Consider the following 25,096-nt stretch of genomic DNA (forward strand, 5'->3'; position numbering starts at 1 on the left):
TGCAAATGATATGATCTTATATGTAGAAAATCCTAAGGATTCCACCAAAAATCTGCTAGAACTAAACAATGAATTCAGTAAAGTTTCAGGATACAAAATCAACATACAGAAAACAGCTGTGTTTCTATACACTAACAGCAAAACATCTGAAAAAGAAATAAATAATTCCATTCACTATAGCATCAAAAACAATAAAATACTAAGGAATAAATTTAACCAAGGAGGTGAAAGATCTGTACACTGAAAAGTACAAGACTTTGATGAAAGAAACTGAAGAAGACACAAACAAATGGAACAATATCCAATGTTCATGGATCCAAAGAATTAGCATTGTTAAAATGTCCATACTACCCAAAGCCATCTATAGATTCAATGCAATCCCTATTAAAATTCCAATGGCATTTTTTTCACAGAAATAGAAAAACAATCCTAAAATTTGTATAGAGCCACAAGAGAACCTGAGTAGCCAAAGCAATCTCAAGAAAGAATAACAAAGCATCATACTTCCTGATTTCAAGCTATACTACAAAGCTATAGTAATCAAAATAGTATAGCACTAGCATAAAAATAGACACACAAACCAACGGAACAGAATCAAGAGCCCAGAAATAAACCACACATAAATAGTCAACTATAGTCAACAAGTGAGCCATGAATACTCAATGGAGAAAGGATAGTATCTTCAATAATAAATAGGGTTGGGAAAACTGGATAACCACATGCAGAAGAATGAAATTAGACTCGTATCTTACCCCACTCACAAAAATGAATGTGAAATGGATTTAAGACTTAAATGTAAGACCTGTACCATAAAACTCCTAGAAGAAAACACAGAAAAAAAGCTCCTTGACACTGGTCTTCACAGAGATTTCCTGGATATGACAGTAAAACCACAAGCAACAAAAGCAAAATAAATAAGTGGGACTACATCAAACTAAAAAGCTTCTATAAAGCAAAAGAAACAAACAACAAAATGAAAAGGCAACCTACAGGATGGGAGAAAATATTTCCAAATCATATATCTGATAAGGGGTTAATATCCAAAATATATTAAGAATTCTTACAACACAATAGCAAAAAACAAAAAAACCCAATTAAAAAATGGGCAGAGGAACTGAATAGAAGTTTTTTAAAGAAGACATACAAATGGCCAACAGGTACATGAAAAGGTACTCAACATCAATAATCATCAGGGAAATGCAAATCAAAACCACAATATGTTATTACCTCAGGCCTGTTAAAATGGCTATCATCAAAAAGACAAGACAAAGAAAGACAAGTATTGGGGAGGGTACAGAGAAAAGGGAACCCTAGTGCACTGTTGGCGGGAATGCAAGTTGGTACAGCCACTACAGAAAACAAATATGGAGGTTACTCAAACCTGCTCTCCACAGAGGTCTGCCCTATGAGTTGGAGGCAGGGAACCCCTGACTTCTTGGCAGTATTCTTCTGGAATTTAGCATCTGCAACACAGAGCTGAGGAGTATGAGAAATACTGGTTACCTGACCCTCATATAGAGATACTGCAGCCCTTGACTAGAAGTTATAGGGAAAGGGAACCCCATCTTCCTGGCCACACTCAGCTGAATTGAAGCTTCCATCATGATGATCTGGGGGTGAGGGGAGGGAGAGAGTGCATCACGACTCAAGTGCTACAGACTGTTCTGAGATTTAGTAGCTTTTCTTGAATAAATGTTTTTTGTTTTTGTTTTTTATTTTTGTTGCTGTCTTCATGTATGGCCTTAACACAGCTTCCAGATACTTTAAATATTTTTGTTTTTTAAATAATTTTCACTGATTTTGATTTTTCTGCTAGGGATGGTTCTGTGGACCTCCTTGTGATACAATACCAAAACTAATCATTTCCACTCAATATTTCTTAAGTATGGAAACAAACATTAATATATAAATGAAGCATTAACTTTACTGTACATTCAAAATTTTACTGAGTACTAAGAATTAGGTACCAGGCTACATATTAGCTAGATAAGTAAATAAACTTTTAGATTTTTGTATTTTCCAACTTTTAATTATGTTAAAGAATGGGATTTTAAATCTTTACTGTTTTTTAAAATTAAAAAAAATTAATGGCAGATTTGAAATCACCGAAACTTCCTTAAAATTGTTTCCAGGGTTATTTCAAATTTTAGCTTTACAAATAAATTTTATAAAATCATTGGAATTTAGTTCTTGGAATATATGATTAACTAAACCTTCTTGAGAGAATCTTATTTAACTCTTTTCTTAAACAGACACACAACTACCACCACAATTACCAATTAGAAACCTGCTAATCCAGACAGCTGGGACTGATTTACATTTAATGAAGCAGAAATTGTCATGTGGAATCTAGATATTTTCTCCATGACACATGCTGACATTCACACAAAATCAAATTATTAATCTATCTATCTATCTATGTGTGTGTGATCTTTAAAAAAAAGTGTATCATTTAAGCAAGTCTACATAAATTTCATATTTCCTATTTGTGATAAGATGTTTCTATTTTAGTAGATATGAAAAAGACCTAGGTAAATCCAAACACCTACAATATCAGCATATGAAATGATCAAAGAGTAATCACAATGCTTCAAACTGATTTCAAAACATTTAATTATTTATTCAAGGCCTTTAATAGAAAACTATCACGTAAAATGCTTTCTCTGAACATCCTGGTATGACTGAAATATGAACTGGACATTCAATTTAAGAATCCGTGCCTAATCAAAAACTCTACAAACAATAAATGCTGGAGAGGGTGTAGAGAAAAGGGGACCCTCCTACACTGTGGTGGGAATGTAAATTGGTACAGCCACTATGGAGAACAGTATGGAGGTTCCTTAAGAAACTAAAAATAGGGTTACCATATGATCCAGCAATCCCACTCCTGGGCATATATCTGGAGAAAACCGTAATTCGAAAAGATACACGTACCCCAATGTTCATTGCAGCACTATTTACAATAGCCAGGACATGGAAGCAACCTAAATGTCCATTGATGGAGGAAAGGATAAAGAAGATGTGGTACATATATACAATGGAATATTACTCAGCCATAAAAAAGAATGAAATAATGCCATTTGCAGCAACATGGATGGACCTAGAGATTGTCATACTGAGTGAAGTCAGTCAAAGACAAATATCATATGATATTGCTTATATGTGGAATCTAAAAAAAAAAAATAAGGTACAAATGAACCTATTTACAAAACAGAAATAGAGTCACAGATGTAGAAAACAAACTTATGGTTATGGGGGGGAGGGATAAATTGGGAGATTGGGATTGACAGATATACACTACTATATATAAAACAGATAACTAATAATAACCTACTGTACAGCACAGAGGACTCTGCTCATACTCTGAAATGACCTATATGGGAATAGAATCTATAAAAGAGTTGATATATATAAAAAAAAAAAAAATCTGTGCATATACCTCTCCTGGTTGGAGCAGATATGTAGCTCTTATTCTCCTACCTAGTCCCATGTAAGAACAAAAATTAACTTTATCCCAAACTTAGAACATTTAATTCGATAAAAATAAACATAGTGGATTTCAGGAAGATTCAGTTAACAGAAGAGATATCTTCTAAAGTATCCTGAGTTAGAGAACTTAAAACAAGAACATTACATATTTTAATTTTTCAACTTACCTGATATAAATAATCTTCAAATACAAAATAATAATCATCATTGCTTGCTGTCAATTTCACATCCTATAATTAAAAGTAGAGAGCACTGAAGAGAACCTAAATGAACATGTCTATAGTACTAAGACATAAATGCAACATCTAGAAATAATACTGCAATGATTTTACTTTTATGTATGATTATAAACTTCTCAATTAGATTTTATCATTGGAATTATCACAGGTAAACTTATAAATTTACTTGGCTCATATAAGTGACACATTATTTGACTTCAAATTGTTCACACTTTTTTTGGTTCCATTAGTAATTCTTTATTATTTATTTCAATTTTATCTCCTTTAAATCTAATATTTAGGTGTCTTAAAATTAGAAAAGGAGATGCAATCACAACATCCAAAAGCAACCATAACAATCTGGCCTCAAATTACTGTTCCAATCTCATCTTCCACTATTCAAACCCACATTCTTGCCATTCCCTCAAAATACCAAAAATCTTTCATGTTTTTGTGATTATTCACTTGCAAGTCATTGCTTGTTAGCAAACAAACAAACAAACTAGACAATGTTTATCTTCAATCTCACCAGCAAGAAAACATATATAGTAGAAATATTGGAACAGTTACAAAGAAATATTGCAGAAATCTATGATAATATTGCTCAACCTACAAAATTCAATCAGACTATTGATCAAAGCAGCAATTACAGGAGGATGAAATGAGCTGTGGATGACTCTGGAGGCAGTGAATGTGTGCTAAGCTTGGGAAAACTGAAAGACGCAGACTAAGAGAAAAGAAAGGAGCCAGTCTAAGTCACAACGTGGGCAGAGGTAGAGATCACGCAATCTCAATGAGGATGATATTGCCTCTAAGGGGTGAGACTTCATTCCTGGGGATCAAAAACTTTTACATAGTACAATGGTTTGTGGACCTCCAAAGCTTATACTTACCCACCAAAATCTTATTCTTTGGTATTTAATTTTTTTATATTAGAGAAAAATTTCTCTTTAGGGATAATAATGAAGAAAAGGTTAAGAAACCCTGATATAAACTGACAGATCAACTGTTCATCATAGCAAGTGGTGGAAAACTGTAGATGGTGTGGATTCAAGGCAAGTTTGTGGGAAAAAAACACAGTCCAGAGAGAACCATTAGATATTTTAGCTTAGGGAGGGTTTGATGGTGTTCTGTATATAAGCATTGCCTTGTTTCATTAATTTCTTTAATCACTAAAATAATTCTACTTTACTTTCAGTTAAATTAAAAATGAGTCTTTGCCAAAGGGACTTGTAATGAAACTTCAAACAATTTTAAAATGCTCATTTCCTCAAGGGCTGACTTTAATAATGTTTGGAGTTGCTCCAATAAGATCAGCAGAGCTCAACTAACACAAGTCAGAAACAACCAGAGACAGATATCTTCCTTAAAACACTCATGTTGTGGACAGTCAGGATTGATTCTAGCAGAACTTATTTTCAATTCTTCAGACACAAACTGTTTACCTCTTTCTCATGACAGATTTTTTTTTTACTGATTCTAACTGAAATTCATGTTGGTAGCAAAGAGAACTCTCTTGCTAGCACTCTTGGATTTTTTGAACAACTTCTCTTGTGAGTCTTCTCTCATTTGAACAGAAAGGAGATTGAAGGTCTTAAAGCCCAAAAGATCTCTTAGGCTGTTGCTAAAATAATCCCCTGAGCACAATCATTTGACCTCAAAGTTAATAGTAGTACCTGTGATCCAAATCTATGTAAAAACTTCTGTGAGAGTCAAGACTTTTCATCAGAAGACTGCATCCTCTTAAATTTCCTTATCTTCCCTCTCTGTAGAGCGCAGTGGTTAAAGGTACAGTTGTGAAGTCAGATTACCTAGATTCAAATCTTGGCTTTGCTATTTAATATATGAATTTAAACAAATTTCTTTACTCTTTCTTTACCTCAGTTCCCTCATCTGTAAAATGGTAAAATGATAGTACTTCCTGTTTTGCTACAACAAATGTATCAATATGTGGCTGGTGAGTAAGGGATGATGGCAGTATAACATGAAAATTGTGTTGGTTCATAAGCAATTTTTCTTTAAAAGAGGGAAGCCAGAACAGCAGAAGTAGAATTACAACCTTCAGCAGGAAAGGACAAAGTCTTCCACAGGCATGAGCCCTTATAACTGTATTTCAGGAGAGCAGAAAATGAATTATTGCACAGGGGCCCCCTCTCCAGAGAGGCACACCCCCAGCCTTGCACATCTCTTAGCTTCTGCACTTCCTCTTGTGCCCACCTGAACAGCAGCCCCAGTGGCACTGTGCACCACTTCCATCTGCATTATTTTAGCATTTACACTTTATTATTTTTGTACATTTTTAATAACTCCTGCAGGGGCAGCCTGCCTGAGTTGTCCAATTCATCTCCCACTTATTGTTTCTGTTAGCACTTTAGTTACAAAAGTGCTATTTTTCCTATAAGCTGTTATTTTTAATGCATGATTTTGCAGAATACAAGTTTTTTTCCAGGAAAAAATGCATTTATCATTTACAGCCCAAATGCTGGTATCTACCACCCAAGGTAGCTAACAGGATCAGATGACAATCTATATAAAGAGTTTGGAACAATGTATGGCACATAGTAAGCAATCATTAAATGCTAGTAGTCATTGTTATTATTAACTTTGGTTATGTTCTACCCAGACAAATCTTTAGGTTCTTCTCTCCCCTGTTTCTGAGATCTGGAATAATATGCCCTTTTCCTCTATCTTACAAGTTCTAAATCTAAAACCCAAGTCTTTTAAACAACCCAATTATTAATCCAGAATCAGTCATATCCTATACTACGTTTTCAGCATCTGTATCTCGTCTCAATATCAGATGCCTGGAAACAAAAACTCAATGAATCCTTATCATAAAACTTGAGACGTGCTTAACTATATATCTAGAAACTAAAAGAAATTAAAAATAAAATATGACTTCAATATAATAAAATAAATAAGCAGGCCCTAAAGACTGTGAGACAAATAAGATAAAAAATCCATAATCTCATTTTCCTTTTAGTTTCTTTTTTATGTAGTTTGTGTGGAAAACTTGAATTTATAAGGACAGGAAATGCTTATCATTCTCTTAATCAATAAATGGGAGGGTCAGGAAAGGATTATGAGGACAGTTTCAAAGGGAAGGAAGATAACACTGAATAGAAACTGCAAATTTTGAAGGTCAAACTTAACTTTGTAACTATAATGACCACTTAAAATTATTTTCAAGGTTAATATGTATCATCATGCATAGTGCAGTCCCTACATGCTGAGGACTCAATAATTGCTTAATGATATTAATGAAATGGAAAAACTATGTATACATTTACTTACTTTATAAATTAAACTGTCCACCAAAAGGTCATGTTGTATCACATTAGTCTTAAGCTGCTCATAATACAAGATATCCTAGATTTAAAAGTTAAACAAACAAAAACATTAAAAGTCAATCACATTTTAAAGTCAGCCTCAAATAAATAATGCTTTTAATAAATAACGATCATTAATAGTATTATAAACACTAAGAGGATAAGGACTTTTTTTTTTTTTTAATTTGTTTATTTTTGGCTGCATTGGGTCTTTGTTGCTGCGTGCCGTCTTTCTCTAGTTGCGGCCATCAGGGGCTACTCTTCGTTGCGGTGCATGGGCTTCTCACTGCGGTGGCTTCACGGGCTTCTCATTGCGGTGGCTTCTCTTGTTGTGGAGCATGGGCTCTAGGTGCGCGGGCTTCAGTAGTTGTGGCTCGCGGGCTCTAGAGCACAGACTCAGTAGTTGTGGTGCACGGGCTTAGCTGCTCCGCAGCATGTGGGATCTTCCCGGACCAGGGCTCGAGCTTGTATCCCCTGCATTGGCAGGCGGATTCCTAACCACTGCCCCACCAGGGAAGTTCCCAGGACTTTTTTTTTTTTTTTCCCCCCAGGACTTTTTTTTTTATTCACTACTACAGTCTCCATGCCTGGCCAATAGTAGATGATCAATAAATATACCTAATCCCATCCCTTAGGATAAAATCTGGTACCTGGTGGGTATTTAATCAATGTTTGCTAAATTGATTAACTGTAATTTAACTTTAATAGCAAATGCAGGACTTCCCTGGTGGTGCAGTGGTTAAGAATCCGCCTGCCAATGCAGGGGACACGGGTTCGAGCCCTGGTCCAGGAAGATCCCACATGCCACAGAGCAACTGAGCCCGCGTACCACAACTACTGAAGCCCGAGTGCCTACAGCCTGTGCTCCGCAACAAGAGAAGCCACTGCAATGAGAAGCCCGCGCACCGCAACGAAGAGTAGCTCCCGCTCACTGCAACTAGAGAAAGCCCGCATGCAGCAACGAAGACCCAACGCAGCCCAAAATAAATAAATTTATTAAAAAAAGAAAAAGAAAAATATAGCAAATGCAGTATTTATTAAGTAATTACTAGGTGTCAGGAACTGTTTTACACATGAGTTAATCTATTTAATCCCACTACACATGAGTGAATCTATTTAATCCCATACCAACAAAATAAAACTGTTCAACAATGATTATTATTCCCATTTACATTTGAGAAATTGAGGCCCAGAGAAAGAAGTAACTTGCTGTCCAAGGCCCCAAAGGTAGTAAGATTTGATCCCGGGAAAGCCCTCAAACCTATATAAAGACCCAGAATGACTACACTATACTGCCTTTCTAATATCTAAATTATTATAAAATAAAAAAGTTTAAACATACTAAATCAGCCCTGGTAGTAAAAGTAATCATAGAGCATATGAAAAAAATCAGGGTTTTTTTTTAGATGAAAAATCCTTTATTATTCATTTTTTAGTTCGAAATATAATGATTATAACCATACAGAATCCTATGCAGTTAACCTGTACGTGATTTAAGCACAGCTTGAGAAGGTATGTAAGTTTCCAAGAGATAATGAGAAACGCTCTCATCTCATCTGGCTAATGGACAATAATAAGGGTTTAGGACTTTTAATGACATTGATCAATAGAATCAGCAGTGTACTTTTCTTTACATCTGAGTCCAGGTTTTTAAAAAAGTAAATAAAAATCAGTTATAGCACAGGGAACTCTGCTCAATATTCTGTAATAACCTAAATGGGAAAAGAATTTGAAAAAGAATAGATACATGTATAGGTATAACTGAATCACTTTGCTGTACACCTGAAACTAACACACTGTTAATCAATGATACTCCAATATAAAATAAAAATTAAAAAAATTGTAATAGCAAAAATATCAGTTTTAAAAAAATATGAGAATATGGTATTATATTAGAAAATCTACCTCTAAACAGTGATAAGATGTGGCTAATGTTTAATTTAATAGAGAATAAGAAATAAGAAGGAAGAGAGGAAAGATAGGAAGAAGAGAAAAGGGGAGGAAAGGAAAAAGAAGAAAAGACAGGGGAAGGGAGAGAGGGAGGAGGGACATAAGACGTAACCCAGTTAAGCATCAGGCTAATAGTTGGTCGGGGTGTTCATAATAAATAATAAAGGTTGAAAAAAAAAGGTTAAGACTAAATGGGTAGTGGTTGTGTTAAAGAGAGCTGGAAATATCATCTCACTACTTCAGCTGATCCCTGTGTTCCTCCGAATCCCTCCATCCATCTCTTGGGCATTTTAGCCCTGGTCTCCACCCATATCCAAATACTGCTTGGCTCCATCAGTACACTCCAGTCTACGTGATTCTTTCTGAAGACATTCCCTCAAATAAGAGTTGTGGGACAGGTTCGTTTGGGACAAAGAAGAATGTCTGTTGCATGCAGCTGCCTTGGTAGGGTGGTGTCCAAACCTATGTTTCCTGAAACACGATTTCTTTGTCTTGAAAGATGCTTAATACACAGTTCTCTGATTTGAGGCAAAGTGCTCTTTGCATAAAGATAATCTGGGGATTTACTGGCTATTTTTAGTCATTTTAATTTTAATTAAAAAGCCTTACTTTGTTCTCATTCATGTTGTTTTGATTTCTTACCTAAAGCAAAATTATTTTACTATTTTATTTACCTTCTATTGTATTTATTAAATCCATCTCTCTGGCTAGAACAAAAAAACATTTTTAAAGTCAGGAACAGCACCTAATTCAAATACCAATCCTTGACAACTGGCAAAGGGCATAGTATTATACTTTAATGTCTTCTAGGGAACACAGTGGAAAAGCTAAGATGCTTAGAGTTATGTCTCTTTTTAAAAATAAAATAAGTTTAAAATTACAAACTGATATATGACCATTAAAATAAGTGAAACAATAAAGCTGGATAAAGAAAAAGTTAATAATCTTTTCTTCTTCCCTCCCACCACACTGAAGAAACTAATGTTATTTGTATTGTATTTGTAACATTATTTGTAATTTTTATTCTTCCATACTTTTCTCCATGCTTATACAAATATATAATCATATTTAAGGGTTTTAGTTGTTTTTTTTAACATAAAATGGAATCATTCTATACTTATTTTTCAGTTTTTAGTGTATATCATGGTCATCTCTCTATGTCTTTTTAATAATTACATACACTTTAATATTTTTAAAGCTGTGCTACAGATGTATCACAACTTATTTAACCATTCCCCTATAGATGGCTACTCAGGTTGTTTCTAGTTGTTTGTCACTACAAATACTGCAATAAATATCCTCATGCACATATGCTTTTGTATCTATGGGATAAACTGGCAAAGGTAGGATTGTAGGCTGAAGGCCATACACACACACACACACACACACACACACACACATATATCTTTAGTTGGACTACAAATTGCCTAGCTACTTTCCAAAAAAGTATCAATTCAAATTCCCACCAGCAACCCATGAGAGCACAAAGTTTACCTATATCCTCACCATTTTAACTTTTCTATGGATGAAAAATGGTTATCTTATTGTTGTATTAATTTGCACTTTCCCAAATACTAATAAAGTTGACATTCTTTCATATGCTTACTGGTCATTTGAATTTCCACTTCAATGACTTACATATTTTTCTATTAGATTACATTTATTTTATTAATTTGTCAGGCTCTTTATTGATAATGAGGATTAACCTTTTGTCATTTGTGTTACAAATACTTTTTCTTCAAATTAATATGTGGTGTTTGATTTTTGTTTATGGTATACATTGACAAATTTTTAAAAATTCTTTATGGCTTTGGATTTTCTTGCTTCCCTTAGGCAAGGCTCTCCTACATCACATGTTTATACAAATATTTTTCTAGTTTTTTCTAAAATTGATATTTTTAATTTAAATGTTTATAACCTACCTGGAATTTATTTTTATATATGGTAAGCCAAAGGTCTGAGTTTTCTTTCAGAAGGATGGCTTTCAGCATCATTTATTAAATAAACCATGCATTTCCAATTGAAATAAAACTCCAACACCTCCCTATCAGAAATAGATTCAGCAGGCAGAAAATCAGTAAGGTCGAAGTTGAACTCAACAACATCATCAATCAACTGGATATGATGGACACCTGTACACTACTTTATCCAATAACAGCAGAATACACATGCTTCTCAAGCTCACATGGAACATTCACCAAGATAGACCACATTCTGGGTCATAAAACATAGCCTTAACAAATTTAAAAGAATAGAAATCATACAATGTCTGCTCTCAGACCACAGTGGAATTAAACTAGAAATCAATAACAAAAAGATAACTGGAAAATCCCCAAATACAGGGAGATTAAACAACATACTTCTAAATAACACATGGGTCAAAGAAGAAATCTCAAGAGAAAGTTAAAAATATTTTGAACTAAATGAAAAGGTAACTTATCAAAATTTGTGGGATGCAGTAAAAGCAGTGCTTAGATGGAAATTTATAGATTTGAATGCATGCATATATTAGAAAACAAGAAAGATCTAAAAATCAATAATCTAAGTTTCCACCTTAGGAAACTAGAAAAAGAAGAACAAATTAAATTGAAAGTAAGCAGAAGAAGAGAAATGATAAGAATTAGAGCAGAAATAAATGAAATTGAAAACAGGAAATCAATAGAGAAAAATAATTGAAACAAAAAGCTAGTTCTTTGAAAAGATCAATAAAACTAATGAGCCTTTAGCCAGGCTAACTAAAAAAAAAAAAGAGAAAGGACACAAATTACCCAAATCAGAAATGAAAGAGGGTACATCACTACAGATCCTATGGACATTAAAAGGATAATAAAGGAATACTATGAACACTTCTCTGCCCACAAATTTGATAACCTAGATGAAATGGATCAATTACTTGAACAAGACAGAATTTGCTGAAACTCACACAAGAAGAAACAGACAATCGGAATAGGCCTACATCTATTAAAGTAATTGATTTAATAATTAATAGCTGTCTAAAACAGACAGTACCAGGCCTAGAGGGGCTCATTGGTGAATTCTATCAAACATTTAAGGAAGAAATTCTGCCAGTCTTCTACAATCTCCTTCAGAGGACAGAAGCAGAGGGCATATTTCTTAATTCATTCTATGAGGCCAGCATTACCCTAATACCAAAGACATTATAAAACAAGAATTTATAAAATATAACAATTACCAATAATATAATAGGATATTTCAAGAGTATTTTGTATAAGCTTTGGCAAAATAGATATTTAACAATAATAAATTATGATTATAAAAAGCAATCTTTGAAAAGCAAAATAGCCCAAATTTTTAGCATTAGAGAATATTTAAATTTTAGTATATGTATCTATTTTATATTTTATGCAGACTTACACTATCTCTTTAACTAAAGAAAAAAGGAAATATACCCTCAGGAAGTCAAAGAACTCACAGAACAGTCCTAACAGTTTATACTTAATTGTTCATTAAGCATTTAGATGAGCTGGCCATTTCCAGACACTCACTGTACAAGATACTGACTTTACAGATGATGAAGAAGAAAAAAATCCCTGTCCTCAGGTACTCAATCTAGAAAGGGAGGCAGCCAAATAAAGTAAGAAGTATGGTATATGTTTCTCTGTCTTTAGGTGTTTGCTCCTGCACTGGTTATGCTGGGAGAAAAATGAAGGAAGTATCTAAGAGTAGCAGTGATGGAGTTGGGAGAAGACAAGGTAAAGGAGATGTTAGGAAGCCTTCTCAGAAAAGGTGATGGAATAAACTGCACATGAAAGAAAAGTAGAATATCCAAGAAGATAAAAGTCTGACAAGGTTTTTTTTTTCAGGGAGAGAACAGCATGGTGGGAAGAGAGACAATTCAGCATCTCTTGGATGACCACAAACATATTGAGGTAAAGATTATACCTTTTCTTTTAGATATCATGAGTCTGATACACTTTCAGACCATGTATTAGAGTTCTACAGGAAACTGGAAATAAAAGTTTTAGGCTTAAGACAAAGTTTAGTTGAAAACAGAGTTGAAGCCATTATGGAAAAGGTGACTGTGGATGAGACAGTCCAGGGAAAATGTGCAGGGTGAAAAGAGGATCAAAATTGAATTCTGAGAAATACAAGCACTTGAGGTCTAGCAGGCGAACCGAAATGCAGACTTAAAAAAAAAAGAAAAAAAAAAAAAAGAAAAAGAGGGAAAGAAGAACTAAGAAAACAGGATGGACTAAATTAAAGACCAAGAATATTTCAAGGGCAGAGTAGATAATAGTATCAAATGCAGTAGATGTAAAGACTAAAATGTATCCACTGTTCCTTGGTAACTTTAGCTAGGACAGTTATAGTCATGTAGTGGGGTGTATGCCAGACTATGGTAGACCGAGTGATTAATGGGGTTAAGGAAGTAGGAGCATCTAGCATAGACTTTTCTTGCACAAGGTTTAGATGTAAAAGTAGAGGCAAGAACAGGTGCTGATGCAAGTAAGTTTACATGTTTGGTGGAAGGAATTTGAATGAGTTCCTTCTGATGACTTCTGTTTTCTCTGGTTAGGAGAAGGTGAGATCTTTTGCTAAGACTCTGAAAATAAGTGGCTGAGGAGAGTGAAGGACAGAAACAGTCAATGGGAAGACTAGGTGAGCTGACCAGAAAGATCTAGGATGGTCAGGCATTATTGCAGACCTTTAGGTCAGGTTGTGGAGAACCTTATTGTGAAATCACTAAAGGAAATCTTAAATGTTAATACTCATCTTGGCTATCTTATCAGTAAGCAAGAACCTAGAGCAAAGTATAAGACAATTTTCTACTTTTAATTAGCAAACTGAAATTAAGCAAAAAAATTTAAATATGAATGTTTACTATATATGGATATTTTGATCCAGAGATCTAGAGAGCTGTAGAAAAGAAAATATATAAAAGCAATTCTTTTAAACTTATCACATATGTTCTTAAAAAGAGAAAAAAATCAAAGTTAAATAATGTTCTAGTAAAAGTACTAAATAAATTAACAGCTAGGAACTTAAAGCATTAAATCCCAAGTCTTTCTATTGACGTAAGAGTTTAAAAATAGCTTTATGAGTGTGAAATTTGAAATATTCCATTTATCTCTCTAACTCCTCAACTATGATGCATTTGTATGTGCAGCTTATTTTAAGTGATTGAAAAGTAATTGAACAAAAAGTTCTGATAAAGTACTCTTCATAAGAAGTAAGTATTCTCCCTCTCTCCGTCTCTCACTCTCTCCCCCTCCACCCTCTAATGTACCACCTACAACAATTATTTCGGAACCGCTATAGTTTGTCCAGGTCACACTTTTACAGTGAAAATAAGTGTAAGTGATAGAAAATGTTTTATTCAATAAAATCAAGATTGCCTTCTGATAATACTAATTTCTATTTACAGATTTGTCATTTTGAATATAGAAAATCAAGATAACTATTAACTCCAGAATTCAAGTGTAAAAACTGCCTTTGAACTTTATACAATCATTATCTGGGATTACTACTTTTATTCTACAACTATACTTCTGGAAAAATTCTAAATCTATTTTTGAAATGGTAGTAGTTCCTCTGCAGAGACAGGACTTGCTAACTTAGCTCCTGATCAGTGAAGTTGGTAGGTCATCTACACAGTTAGGTCAGGACAAGAATTACTACCTCTTCTACAAGAGTTGATACACTCACAAAAAATGCCCAGTGTACACTCAAAACTGTTTTGTAAACTGTTACTTTTAAAGTGTCACCTCAAAACATCAGCAGTATCATTTGGTTTAAAACTGCTCTAAAATAAATCACAAGGTTCATTCTTTCAAAAAGGAAGCAAGTGATTTTTGATAGTGCTGTTCAGAGTGCAAGATTTAAAACACACACACACACACACAAGCATGCATACATAGTTTGCAAAGGTTACAAGTGTAGTTTTTATAATATATGTTAATAATGTTTGATTTTCTTAAAAACTGCATTATTATAAATTATAATTAATTTATAACATAATTACATGTAATATGTAATTATTATTGCTACCATCAATGGTGACCTGTTACATCAAGTACTGTGTTAATAAAAGACTCACATACATTTCATTTAATTCTTTCAACCACACTGGGATATAAAAATTATTACCTATATCTAAGTATGGATAAGTTGCAGTCTGAAGATATTTAACTCACTCAATGACTTATTTCAAATAAGTTGAGGGAGCTAGGAGTTGAAACTAGGTCATATGATTCTAAACAAAACCCATGTTTTTAACCGCTAGGTTAAGGAACTATTAGTTTGCTATTTATTAAAATCTTTAAATAGATGACTTATAGGATCAGTGAGCTTCAGCAAAAAAAAAAAAAAAAAATTCTCCAAAATATTTCAGAAAGAATCAATGTCTTACAGTTTTTTCTTTACTGAATCTATTACCTGTCTGTTGGTGATTTCTCTTCATATTCATTTTATTTCCTAAAATAAAATGTTCTTATACTTAGAAAAATAACATTCCCACATAATCTGACAATTTTTAAAACCATAAAAATCGTGCATATTTTGAAAGTAACTGTAGGGACAAAGTAGTCATTTACATATATCGAGCTGTCCATCTTTATTTCTCCCTATTATAGCTCCCAGTTCTACCACACATCTTCACTGATTTAAATTGGTGGACTCCACTTCTTAACATTTTACTTATTGTTCTGTTGTATGTATAGGGTCACACTATCCAACTAATTATTAATAACAAAAACGTCTATGTTAAGCACACAGTGATTAAATTATATGTTAATCTTATCTTAGAACTCTAAACTACAGTGAATTTGAAAATTAAAAAGGGAGTAAATATTAGACTAAGAAAAAAATATTTCTACTTTGAATGCAGGTCTTTGAAAAACAAATATCAAATCTGGCCCGTCCTTTTTCTTCTTACCTCAGGTTGGCTGGAAATATTCAAAATGAGAGCCCATAATTCAGCTCTCAGTGCTGTGGGACTTCCTTGTCTGATATACTGTTGGGCAGCAGCACTATCTTGTTCTGATAGAACTGTCAAAAGTATATTAAAATCTCATTAGAAAATTCATAATGTAAGAAATAACATTGAAATCTTTAAAAATCTTTTGGTAAGCTAACATTTCATCTTTATGTCTAACATAATTGCATCATATCTTGACAATCGTCTTTTACTCTCGGATTTTTGATGTGGCCTTATTTACAGCCCTGTAAGTTTCAAGCCGTAAGCTCCTCCACCTCCTACCCAACCAGGTGAAAGTTTTTAATGTAGGTACCTTGATTTCACTGTGCTTTAACTATAGCTCCATGGATGTGAAACTTGTGATGCATATATAGAATAATTTTTGGATTTCATGATCACATGAAGTCATAGCTACAGAAACCCTAAATTTCTTATGCATATTCTACTAAGTCATGAATGTTCTAGTATTTGGAAGTGGTATGCTATTTGAAGTATTATGACTGAGAATTCTAAAGAATGTAGATATCCATTCTATTAGATGACTTTTTAGCTATCTGCCAAAATCAACAGAAAAGAGGGATTTTTAAAGAAGTAAAAACAAAAAAGATCTGATAACCTTTTAAAAAGGCCAAAAATTATTCATAAGCAGTCAAGTTCACAAAATTAATATATTATCCTTTTGTTTTCATCTTTATGTTAATGAAAATACTAGCTATTAAGTCTGGAAGTTAAGCCCCCCTCCAAAACAATCAAACAAAACCAAAAAATAAAAAAATAAAAACAAAAGAAGAAATACTAGACAACTGCTGATATTTGTCAAACAGTTTTGTTTTCTTATATTTTCTTCTTAAAAGAAAAAGGAAAAAAATCTTACACTAAATGAAAATGAAACAAAGGGACCACATGATAACTTGCAATTGTATTTAATGAAAATATCAAATCATACAAATGCAGCCTTCTAAATAAACAGGATTCTGAAAAATTGAATAGGGAGTTTAGAACATGATAATATAATTGCCATAGAAGATTTATTCTGACACAAAGACTTACCTGCACTTCATATTTCAAAGACAAAACAGGATTTGTAAAAATAAGGAAAAGAATCTTAAAAAGATGGGGAAAATTTATTCTCCAGAACGCTAACAGCTGCTTCAGTTATTAAGCCCTACCATGGTGAACAGTCGCTGGGAAGTGTGACAGTTATTATTTTCTCCTGATGCAGGAGCATATTCCTATTAACACTAATGAGAAGGGTGTGGGCACATCAAAGAGAGAATCTGGCTCTTTGATTTTAAAAGGAAATTCTACTGTTGAATGGATTAAGCTAATATCCTTGAGAAACGCGTGCCTGCATTTATCATTTCCTTTTTAGTGAACCATCTGTGTACTTCTTTATCTGACATTTATTGATAAAGCCAAATTGATGCATTTCCCCTCTTTATAAAGATTCCCATTGTTTTATCTACATTGTTAAATTTTATTCCTTTTTAGGTCTTTAGCTTCTCAGAGATTAAATTTTAGTTGAGGGTATACGATACAGACATTTACTTGAGACTATCTCATTTTCAGAAATTAAAATAAGTATAATCAAAAGCTTACCTTTTTGCCCAATACGTACATGCTCATTTTCAAAAAGTTCTAAAAATGATAAAATAAAATCAAATTATTAGACACAAATATAATCAGCCACATTTAGAACAATATTATGTAAATTTTTTCTGGTGTTGATGCTTTTAATTATTTTCAAAGCTGAATGGCTCTCCAGGAAACTATAAGAATATTTATCTTTATATGTAGAAAAACCTTTTTTCTAAGTTATTTCAAGTTTGTAGAAATGAAAAGGAAGTATATTTAATCAGAAGAAAAGATTGATAAACTAATTTTCCTTTGTTAAAATAATACAGAATATCTTCTCACAACACAAATGTTTCTGTCCATTCATCTTTAACTTTTTTTTCCTAAAAACAAAACAAAACAAAACTTATTGATAGCTTTATTTGCAAACCCCTACTTCTACCCTATTCTACCAAAAAGCAAATCTAATAAAAGCCTTAATACTATATAGGTAACCCCACTATACGAATGCCATTTAAAAAGATTGTATGGGAGAAACAAAGATTTGTTTTTAAAGTACCAATCATAATGGAAAAAACCTCCTAAACTAGATCATATTAAAACCAAGAAACATCTGTTCATCAAAAGATACCACTGAGAGTGAAAAGGTAAGTCACAGAGTGGAAGACTATATTTGCAATACATATATCCAGCAAAGGACTTGTACTTAGAACATATAAAGCACTCCCGGTAAGTCAATTTAAAAAAGACAACTATCTGACACAAATAGGCAGAAGCTGTGAACAGGTTCTTTACAAAACAGATAATCCAACGGACCAATAAACATATGAAAAGATGCCCAACCACATCAGTCACCAGAGAAATGCAATTAAAACCATTATGAAATACACACCCATCACAATGGCTAAGATGAAAAAGACTGACAATTCTAAATGCAAAGGAAATGGAGCAAATGAGCTTCTCATACAAAGGTGGTAGGAGTGTAAATCAGTACAGCCAGCTTGGAAAACTGTTTGGCAACATCTACTAACACTGAATATATGCACGCCCTATGACAGCAGCATGTCACTCTCAGGTGCACATCTTAATGCATACCTATGTGCACCAGGAGACTTACACAAGAATATTCACAGAAGCACTACTGATAATAGTCAGCCTCCTATGTCTGTGGATTCAACCAACCACGGATTGAAAACATTTGAAAACAAATTCCAGAAAGTTCCAAAAAGCAAAACTTGAATTTGCTGTGTGCCAAGCACTACACTGAATCTGTGTGAATGAACTGATGTGTTGGCATACCCTGCTGTAGTCTCCTGCCATTTCATGCATCCTCAGTCTCCAGCACTTGTGTTTGAGTATTGTTCACTTTGTGTCTCGTTTATTTGTCACTTACGTTGTGTGCACCCTTTGTTTCTGTGGAAAAATGGCTCCTAAAGAGCAATTAAGTGGTCAAAACAATCCCTCAAAAGCTATGTAAAGCAATTATACTCCAATAAAGATGTTAAAAATAATAATAATAATAATTTTTTAAAAAGCTAAACAATCCCTCAAAGGCTAAGAGGGAGCGTTAAGTGCCATCTCTCAACAAGAAAATTAAAATCTTAGATCTTTTGAAAAGTGGCATATTTCTTGCCAAGGTGGGCCATGAGGTCAGTTAAGAACAAACTGCGCATTTGCAAAATAAAGCAGAAAGAAGCTGAAATTTGTGGAAGTGTTTGTGCTGCCCCTACAACAGCAAAAATGGTCTCTCGTTCATGACAAAATGCTTGCAAAGGCGTCAAGTATGTGGCTGGAGGACATGTCACAGAAGCATATCCCTGTTCATGGCAAAATGATGTGTGAAAAAGCACTTAGCCTCTGTGAATACTACTGTGACGGGGTTGAGGAGAATGAAGGAGTTTAAGGCTCGTAAGGGATGGCTGGCTAACTATGTAAAGTGCTACAGCCTCAAGAACTTAGAGATCATGGGAGAATCAGCATTGGCTGATGCCAAGGCAGCTTCAGCATTCTCAGAAGAGCTCAAAAAACTTATAGAAGAGAATGGCTACCTTCCAGAGCAAATCTTCAGTTGTGATGAAATGGGCTTGTTTTGGAAGGAGATGCCCAATCGTACTTATATCCATAAGAGTGCAAAGCAGGCCCCAGGGTTCAGGGCCTGGAAAGATCACCTTAGGCTGGTGCTGTGTGGCAATGCAACAGGTCACCTGATCAAGCCAGGCCTCATCTACTGAGCAAGCAATCCCCAGGCCCTTAAGAACAAAAACAAAAATTGCCTGCCCATGTTCTAGCAATACAAGAAGGCTTGGGCAATGGCCATTTTGTTCTTGGAGAGGTTCCATCAGTGCTTCATTCCTTAAGTAAAGGGATGAAGAGAAGGGGCTGCCATTCAAGGTCCTCCTCATAACTGATGTTCTCTGCTTCACTGGCGAGCATGTGGACGTGATGTTCCTGTCTCCCACAGCAGCGCACTGAGGTGAATTAACACCTACTTTGCCTTCAGGAGGTTTCGTGCTGCCCCTGATGCTAACCCTGACTGAGCAGCATTATCGATTTACGAAAGAGCTTCACAACTGCAGGTGCAGTTTTGCTTCCTGCAGAGGCTGTAGATGCCTTAAGGCCTGAGAGCAACAATGCATGCTGGAGGCAGTTCTGGAGTGAGGTGATCAGTGATTTCAGGGGCTTCTCCACTACTGATGCAGAAGTCAGTAGTATTTTGAATGTTGCAAGGGAAGTTTGGCGGGGAAGGCTTCTCTGACATGATCGAAGACAATGTTGAGGAACACACAGAAGAGTGTAGAGAAACCCTTACCAATAAGGAACTTGAAGATCTGCTGAAATCCTCTAAAGATGATGGTGATGGTGATGATCATGATGCAGAAGATTTAGAGGAGGTAGAGCCATCAATCTGGACACTTGAAAAATTTGCAGCAGTTTCTCAAGTATGATTAGAGAGAGAACACACATGTGTGTGGAAGTGGGGATGGGAGTAGCAGGAGGGGGAGGGACAGTGTGAGGAGGCAAGAGATGAGATTTGAACAAGAAAAATAGTGGTTATCCTTGACACAGGGGATAAAGATTGAAAGATGGCAGGAAGGGGCTTCAGTTTATTTATCTGGGTGGTAATTTAATTAGATGTGTCCAATTCATGCAAATTTACTGAGCCATTCTCTTAGAATTTTGCCAACAAAATGACTTACATATGTCTAATGAGTTTTCAAAATTATTTTAAAGACCCTCAGATAAAGAGACAAAATCTAGTTGAACTCTAATAATTGTAACATACAAGATTCTATTCAATAATTAATAGTAACCAAAGAGAGGCAAAAAGCATGTTAGTTGTCAGATATTAAAAAGTTACTAGATTAATTTGGAAATGGCAAGATAAACCTTAACCTCACTCTCATTTTCATTTAGTATATGCCATATGGGAGAAATACTAACCAGGAGGCACTTGTGTAGAGTCATCTACACCAAGTTGTCCTGCAGTTAAGCCAAGTTCCACAAAGAATTCTTTCTGAAAAATAACACACAGAATTACCATGCATCTCAGACTTTGCTACACATTATTCTAAAAAATCACCTTCACCTAAACATCAACTTAAATGAAAATCACAATGTAAAATAAATCTTTGCTTCATTCAAATATCTAAAGAAGAAAAGAATATTATTGAACTTTTAAATAGTAATGCTTTAGTCCAAATTTTCCCTTTTTAGGTAACAAACTAATCAGTAAAAGTAAGGAATAATTATTCTGAGGAAAGAATAATAAAATTTAAATCTCTCCTGAAACATACGTACACATACAGCATATGTAGCACTTAGCAATTTTATTTTCTAAATTCATTGTCTAAAATTACCAATATAATTCTGTATCTGTGCTTTCTATGGTACTGTACTTCAATCAGCTCTTAATCAAATAAACACTGCAAATATCCAAAACAACTTAAATTAATTTTTAAGTAAAATTAGACTATCAGGTACTCTGCTAAAATAAGAATAAATTAGATTTATTCTCCAGACTTCCTCTACTACTTCCTTAATGTCTAAGGAAAGTAATCATGTTTGTCTGTTGTTTTATAAATATATAAAAAACAACCCCATAGTATTCACATTATTTTTATTCCCTAAGTAATTAAATATTTCTATTAATATTTGCCTCAGTGTTTTGTTACTATTCTAATTGCCAAAACCAAACTTCCTTCTCCTTTAAAAAATGGAATTAGTTTTAATCCTTCATAATTATCTATGATTATTTAAGTTATTTGTGTCCCTCATAAGACAGTTATTCAGCCTAACATACACACATTTCATTTTTGTATCAATTTTAAATAACTGCCATTATATTTCAATTTTTAACTAAACTAATTTTAATCTATACTTTTAAGAAGCACTGCAACTTATGTTACCAATTTTTAATGACTCAAGTGGTAAAAATTCACTGCTTTGGATATTTTTTACTCTATGTCAGTAGACCTGGGCCCTAATCTCAGATTTCCTTCTCTATTAACATGTATTATTACCCTTTTTCAACCTCTATCAACGCATATAATCACACCATATTGAAATTATCTTTTTACTGTCCATCTCCTCATTAGCCTGAAGCTCCTGGAAGACAGAGACTATCTCTTACACACATTTGCACCTCCCGTTCTTAGCACAGTGCTAAGTGACACATAACAGTGGGGAGTCAGTAAACAGTGAACCACACTACTGAGTTCTAGTTCCCACCTGCTGTCTCTACAACACTGAATTAGTGAACAGGAATTAGTCAGCAACTTCTCTTTAGAGTTAATAAATTTCAGTTTCAAGAAATTCCCTTTTGGCAAGAAAGGGATAGGGGGTTAAGAGATATAGATTACTACATATAAAATAAATAAGCTACAAGAATATATTGTACAACACAGGGGATATAGCCAATATTTTATTTTATTTTATTAATTTATTTTTTAATAGATCTTTATTGGAGTATAACTGCTTCACAATACTGTGTTAGTTTCTGTTGCACAACAAAGCTAATCAGCCATACACATACAGATGTCCCCATATCTCCTCCCTCTTGAGCCTCCCTCCCATCCTCCTTATCCCACCCATCTAGGTCATCGCAAAGCACAGAGCCAATCTCCCTGTGCTATGCTACTGCTCCCCACCAGCCAACTATTTTACATTCGGTAGTGTATATATGGCGATGCTACTCTCACTTTGCCCTGCTTCCCCCTCCCACCCCATGTCCTCAAGTCCATTCTCTATGTCTACCTCTTTATTCCTGCCCGGCAACTAGGTTCATCAGTACCATTTTTTTTTTTTTTTTTAGATTCCATATATATGCGTTAGCATATGGTGTTTTTGTTTTTCTCTTTCTGTCTTACTTAACTCTGCATGACAGACTCAAGGTCCATCTACCTCACTACAAATAATCAACTTTGTTTCTTTTTATGGCTGAGTAATATGCCATTGCATATATGCGCCACACCTTCTTTATCCATCCATCTGTCGAGGGACATTTAGGTTTGTTCCATGTCCCGGCTACTGTAAATAGTGCTGCAATGAACACTGTGGTACATGACTCTTTTTGAATTACAGTTTTCTCAGGGTATATGCCCAGTAGTGGGATTGCTGGGTCATATGGTAGTTCTATTCTTAGTTTTTTAAGGAAACTTCGTACTGTTTTCCATAGTGGTTGTATCAATTTACATTCCCACCAACAGTGCAGGAGGGCTCCCTTTTCACCACACCCTTTCCAGCATTTATTGTTTCTAGATTGTTTGATAATGGTCATTCTGACTGGCGTGAGATGATACCTCATTGCAGTTTTGATTTGCATTTCTCTAATAATTAGTGATGTTGAGCACCTTTTCATGTGCCTCGTGGCCATCTGTATGTCTTCCTTGGTGAAATGTCTGTTTAGGTCTTCCTCCCATTTTTTTAACTGGAGTGTTTGTCTTTTTGAGATTGAGCTCCATGAGCTGTTTGTGTATTGTGGAGATTAATCCTTTGTCTGTTGTTTCATTTGAAAATATTTTCTCCCATTCTGAGGGCTGTCTTTTTGTCTGGTTTAAGGTTTCCTTTGCTGTGCAAAAGCTTTTAAGTTTAATTAAATCCCATTTGTTTAGTTTTGCTTTTACTTCTGTTACTCTAGGAGGTGGGTCAAAAATGATCTTGCTGCGGTTTATGTCAAAGAGTGTTTTTCCTATACTTTCCTCTAAGAGTTTTACAGTGTCTCATCTTACGTTTAAGTCTTTAATCCATTTGGAGTTTATTTTTGTGTATGGTGTTAGGTAGTGTTCTAATTTCAGTATTTTACATGTAGCTGTCCAGTTTTCCCAGGACCACTTATTGAAGAGGCTGTCTTTTCCCCATTGTATGTTCTTGCCTCCTTTGTTGTAAATTAGGTGCCCATATGGGCATGGGTTTATCTCTGGGCTTTCTATCCTGTACCATTGATCTATATTTCTGTTTTTGTGCCAGTACCATACTGTCTTGATTACTATAGCTTTGTGGTATAGTTTGAGGTCAGGGAGCCTGATTCCTCCAACTCTGTTTTTCTTTCTCAAGATTCCTTTGGCTATTCGGGGTCTTTTGTGTTTCCACACAAATTGTAAAATTTTTTGTTCCAATTCTGTGAAGAATGCCATTGGTAGTTTGATAGGGATTGCACTGAATCTGTAGATTGTTTTGGGTAGTATAGTCATTTTCAGAGCATTGATTCTTCCAATCCAAGAACATGGTATATTTCTCCATCTGTTTATGTCATCTTTGATTCCCTTCATCAGTGTTTTACAGTTTTCTGAGTACAAGTCTTTTGCCTCCTTAGGCAGGTTTATTCCTGGTATTTTTTTCTTTTTGTCGCTATGGTAAATGACAGTGTTTCCTTAATTTCTCTTTCTGATTTTTCGTTGTTGGTGTATAGGAATGTCAGAGATTTCTGTGCATTAATTTTGTATCCAAATTCATTGATAAGCTCTAGAAGTTTTCTGGTGGCATCTTTAGGATTTTCTATGTATAGTATCATGTCATCTGCAAACAGTGACAGTTTTACTTCTTCTTTTCCGATTTGGATTCCTTTTATTTTTATTCCTTCTCTGATTGTTGCAGCTAAGACTTCCAAAACTATGTTGAATAAGAGTGGTGAGAGTGGACATCCTTGTCTTGTTCCTGATCTTAGTGGAAATGGTTTCAGTTTTTCACCATTGAGTATGCTACTTGCTGTGGGTTTGTCATATATGGCCTTTATTACATTGAGGTAGGTTCCCTCTATGCCCATTTTCTGGAGAGCTTTTATCATAAATGGGTGTTGAATTTTGTCAAAAGCTTTTTCTGCATCTATTGAGATGATCATATGGTCTTTATTCCTTAATTTGTTAATGTGGTGTATCACATTGATTGATTTGCATATATTGAAGAATCCTTGCATCCCTGGGATAAATCCCACTTGATCATGGTGTATGATCCTTTTAATGTGCTGTTGGATTCTGTTTGCTAGTATTTTGTTGAGGATTTTTGCATCTATTTTCATCAGTGATACTGGTCTATAACTTTCATTTTTTTGTGATATCTTTCTCTGGTTTCGGTATCAGGATGATGGTGGCTTCGTAGAATGA

General features: G+C 34.4%; 1 protein-coding gene across 2 annotated transcripts in view; it reads right to left on the reverse strand.

Annotated features, from left to right (window-relative positions):
• TBC1D19 (TBC1 domain family member 19) overlaps nt 1-25,096 on the reverse strand; it is a 160,147-nt gene that overhangs the window by 51,140 nt on the left and 83,911 nt on the right. For both annotated transcript variants that reach the window (XM_068542262.1, XM_068542261.1), the window contains 5 exons: nt 20,940-21,012; nt 17,523-17,561; nt 15,882-15,994; nt 7,002-7,076; nt 3,657-3,719 (listed from right to left, as the gene is read on the reverse strand). In XM_068542262.1, coding sequence (XP_068398363.1) covers nt 3,657-3,719; nt 7,002-7,076; nt 15,882-15,994; nt 17,523-17,561; nt 20,940-21,012 — 363 coding nt within the window. The remainder of the gene's footprint in view (nt 1-3,656; nt 3,720-7,001; nt 7,077-15,881; nt 15,995-17,522; nt 17,562-20,939; nt 21,013-25,096) is intronic.

Source organism: Eschrichtius robustus, chromosome 4, assembly GCF_028021215.1.
Source record: "Eschrichtius robustus isolate mEscRob2 chromosome 4, mEscRob2.pri, whole genome shotgun sequence".
NCBI lineage: Eukaryota > Metazoa > Chordata > Mammalia > Artiodactyla > Eschrichtiidae > Eschrichtius > Eschrichtius robustus.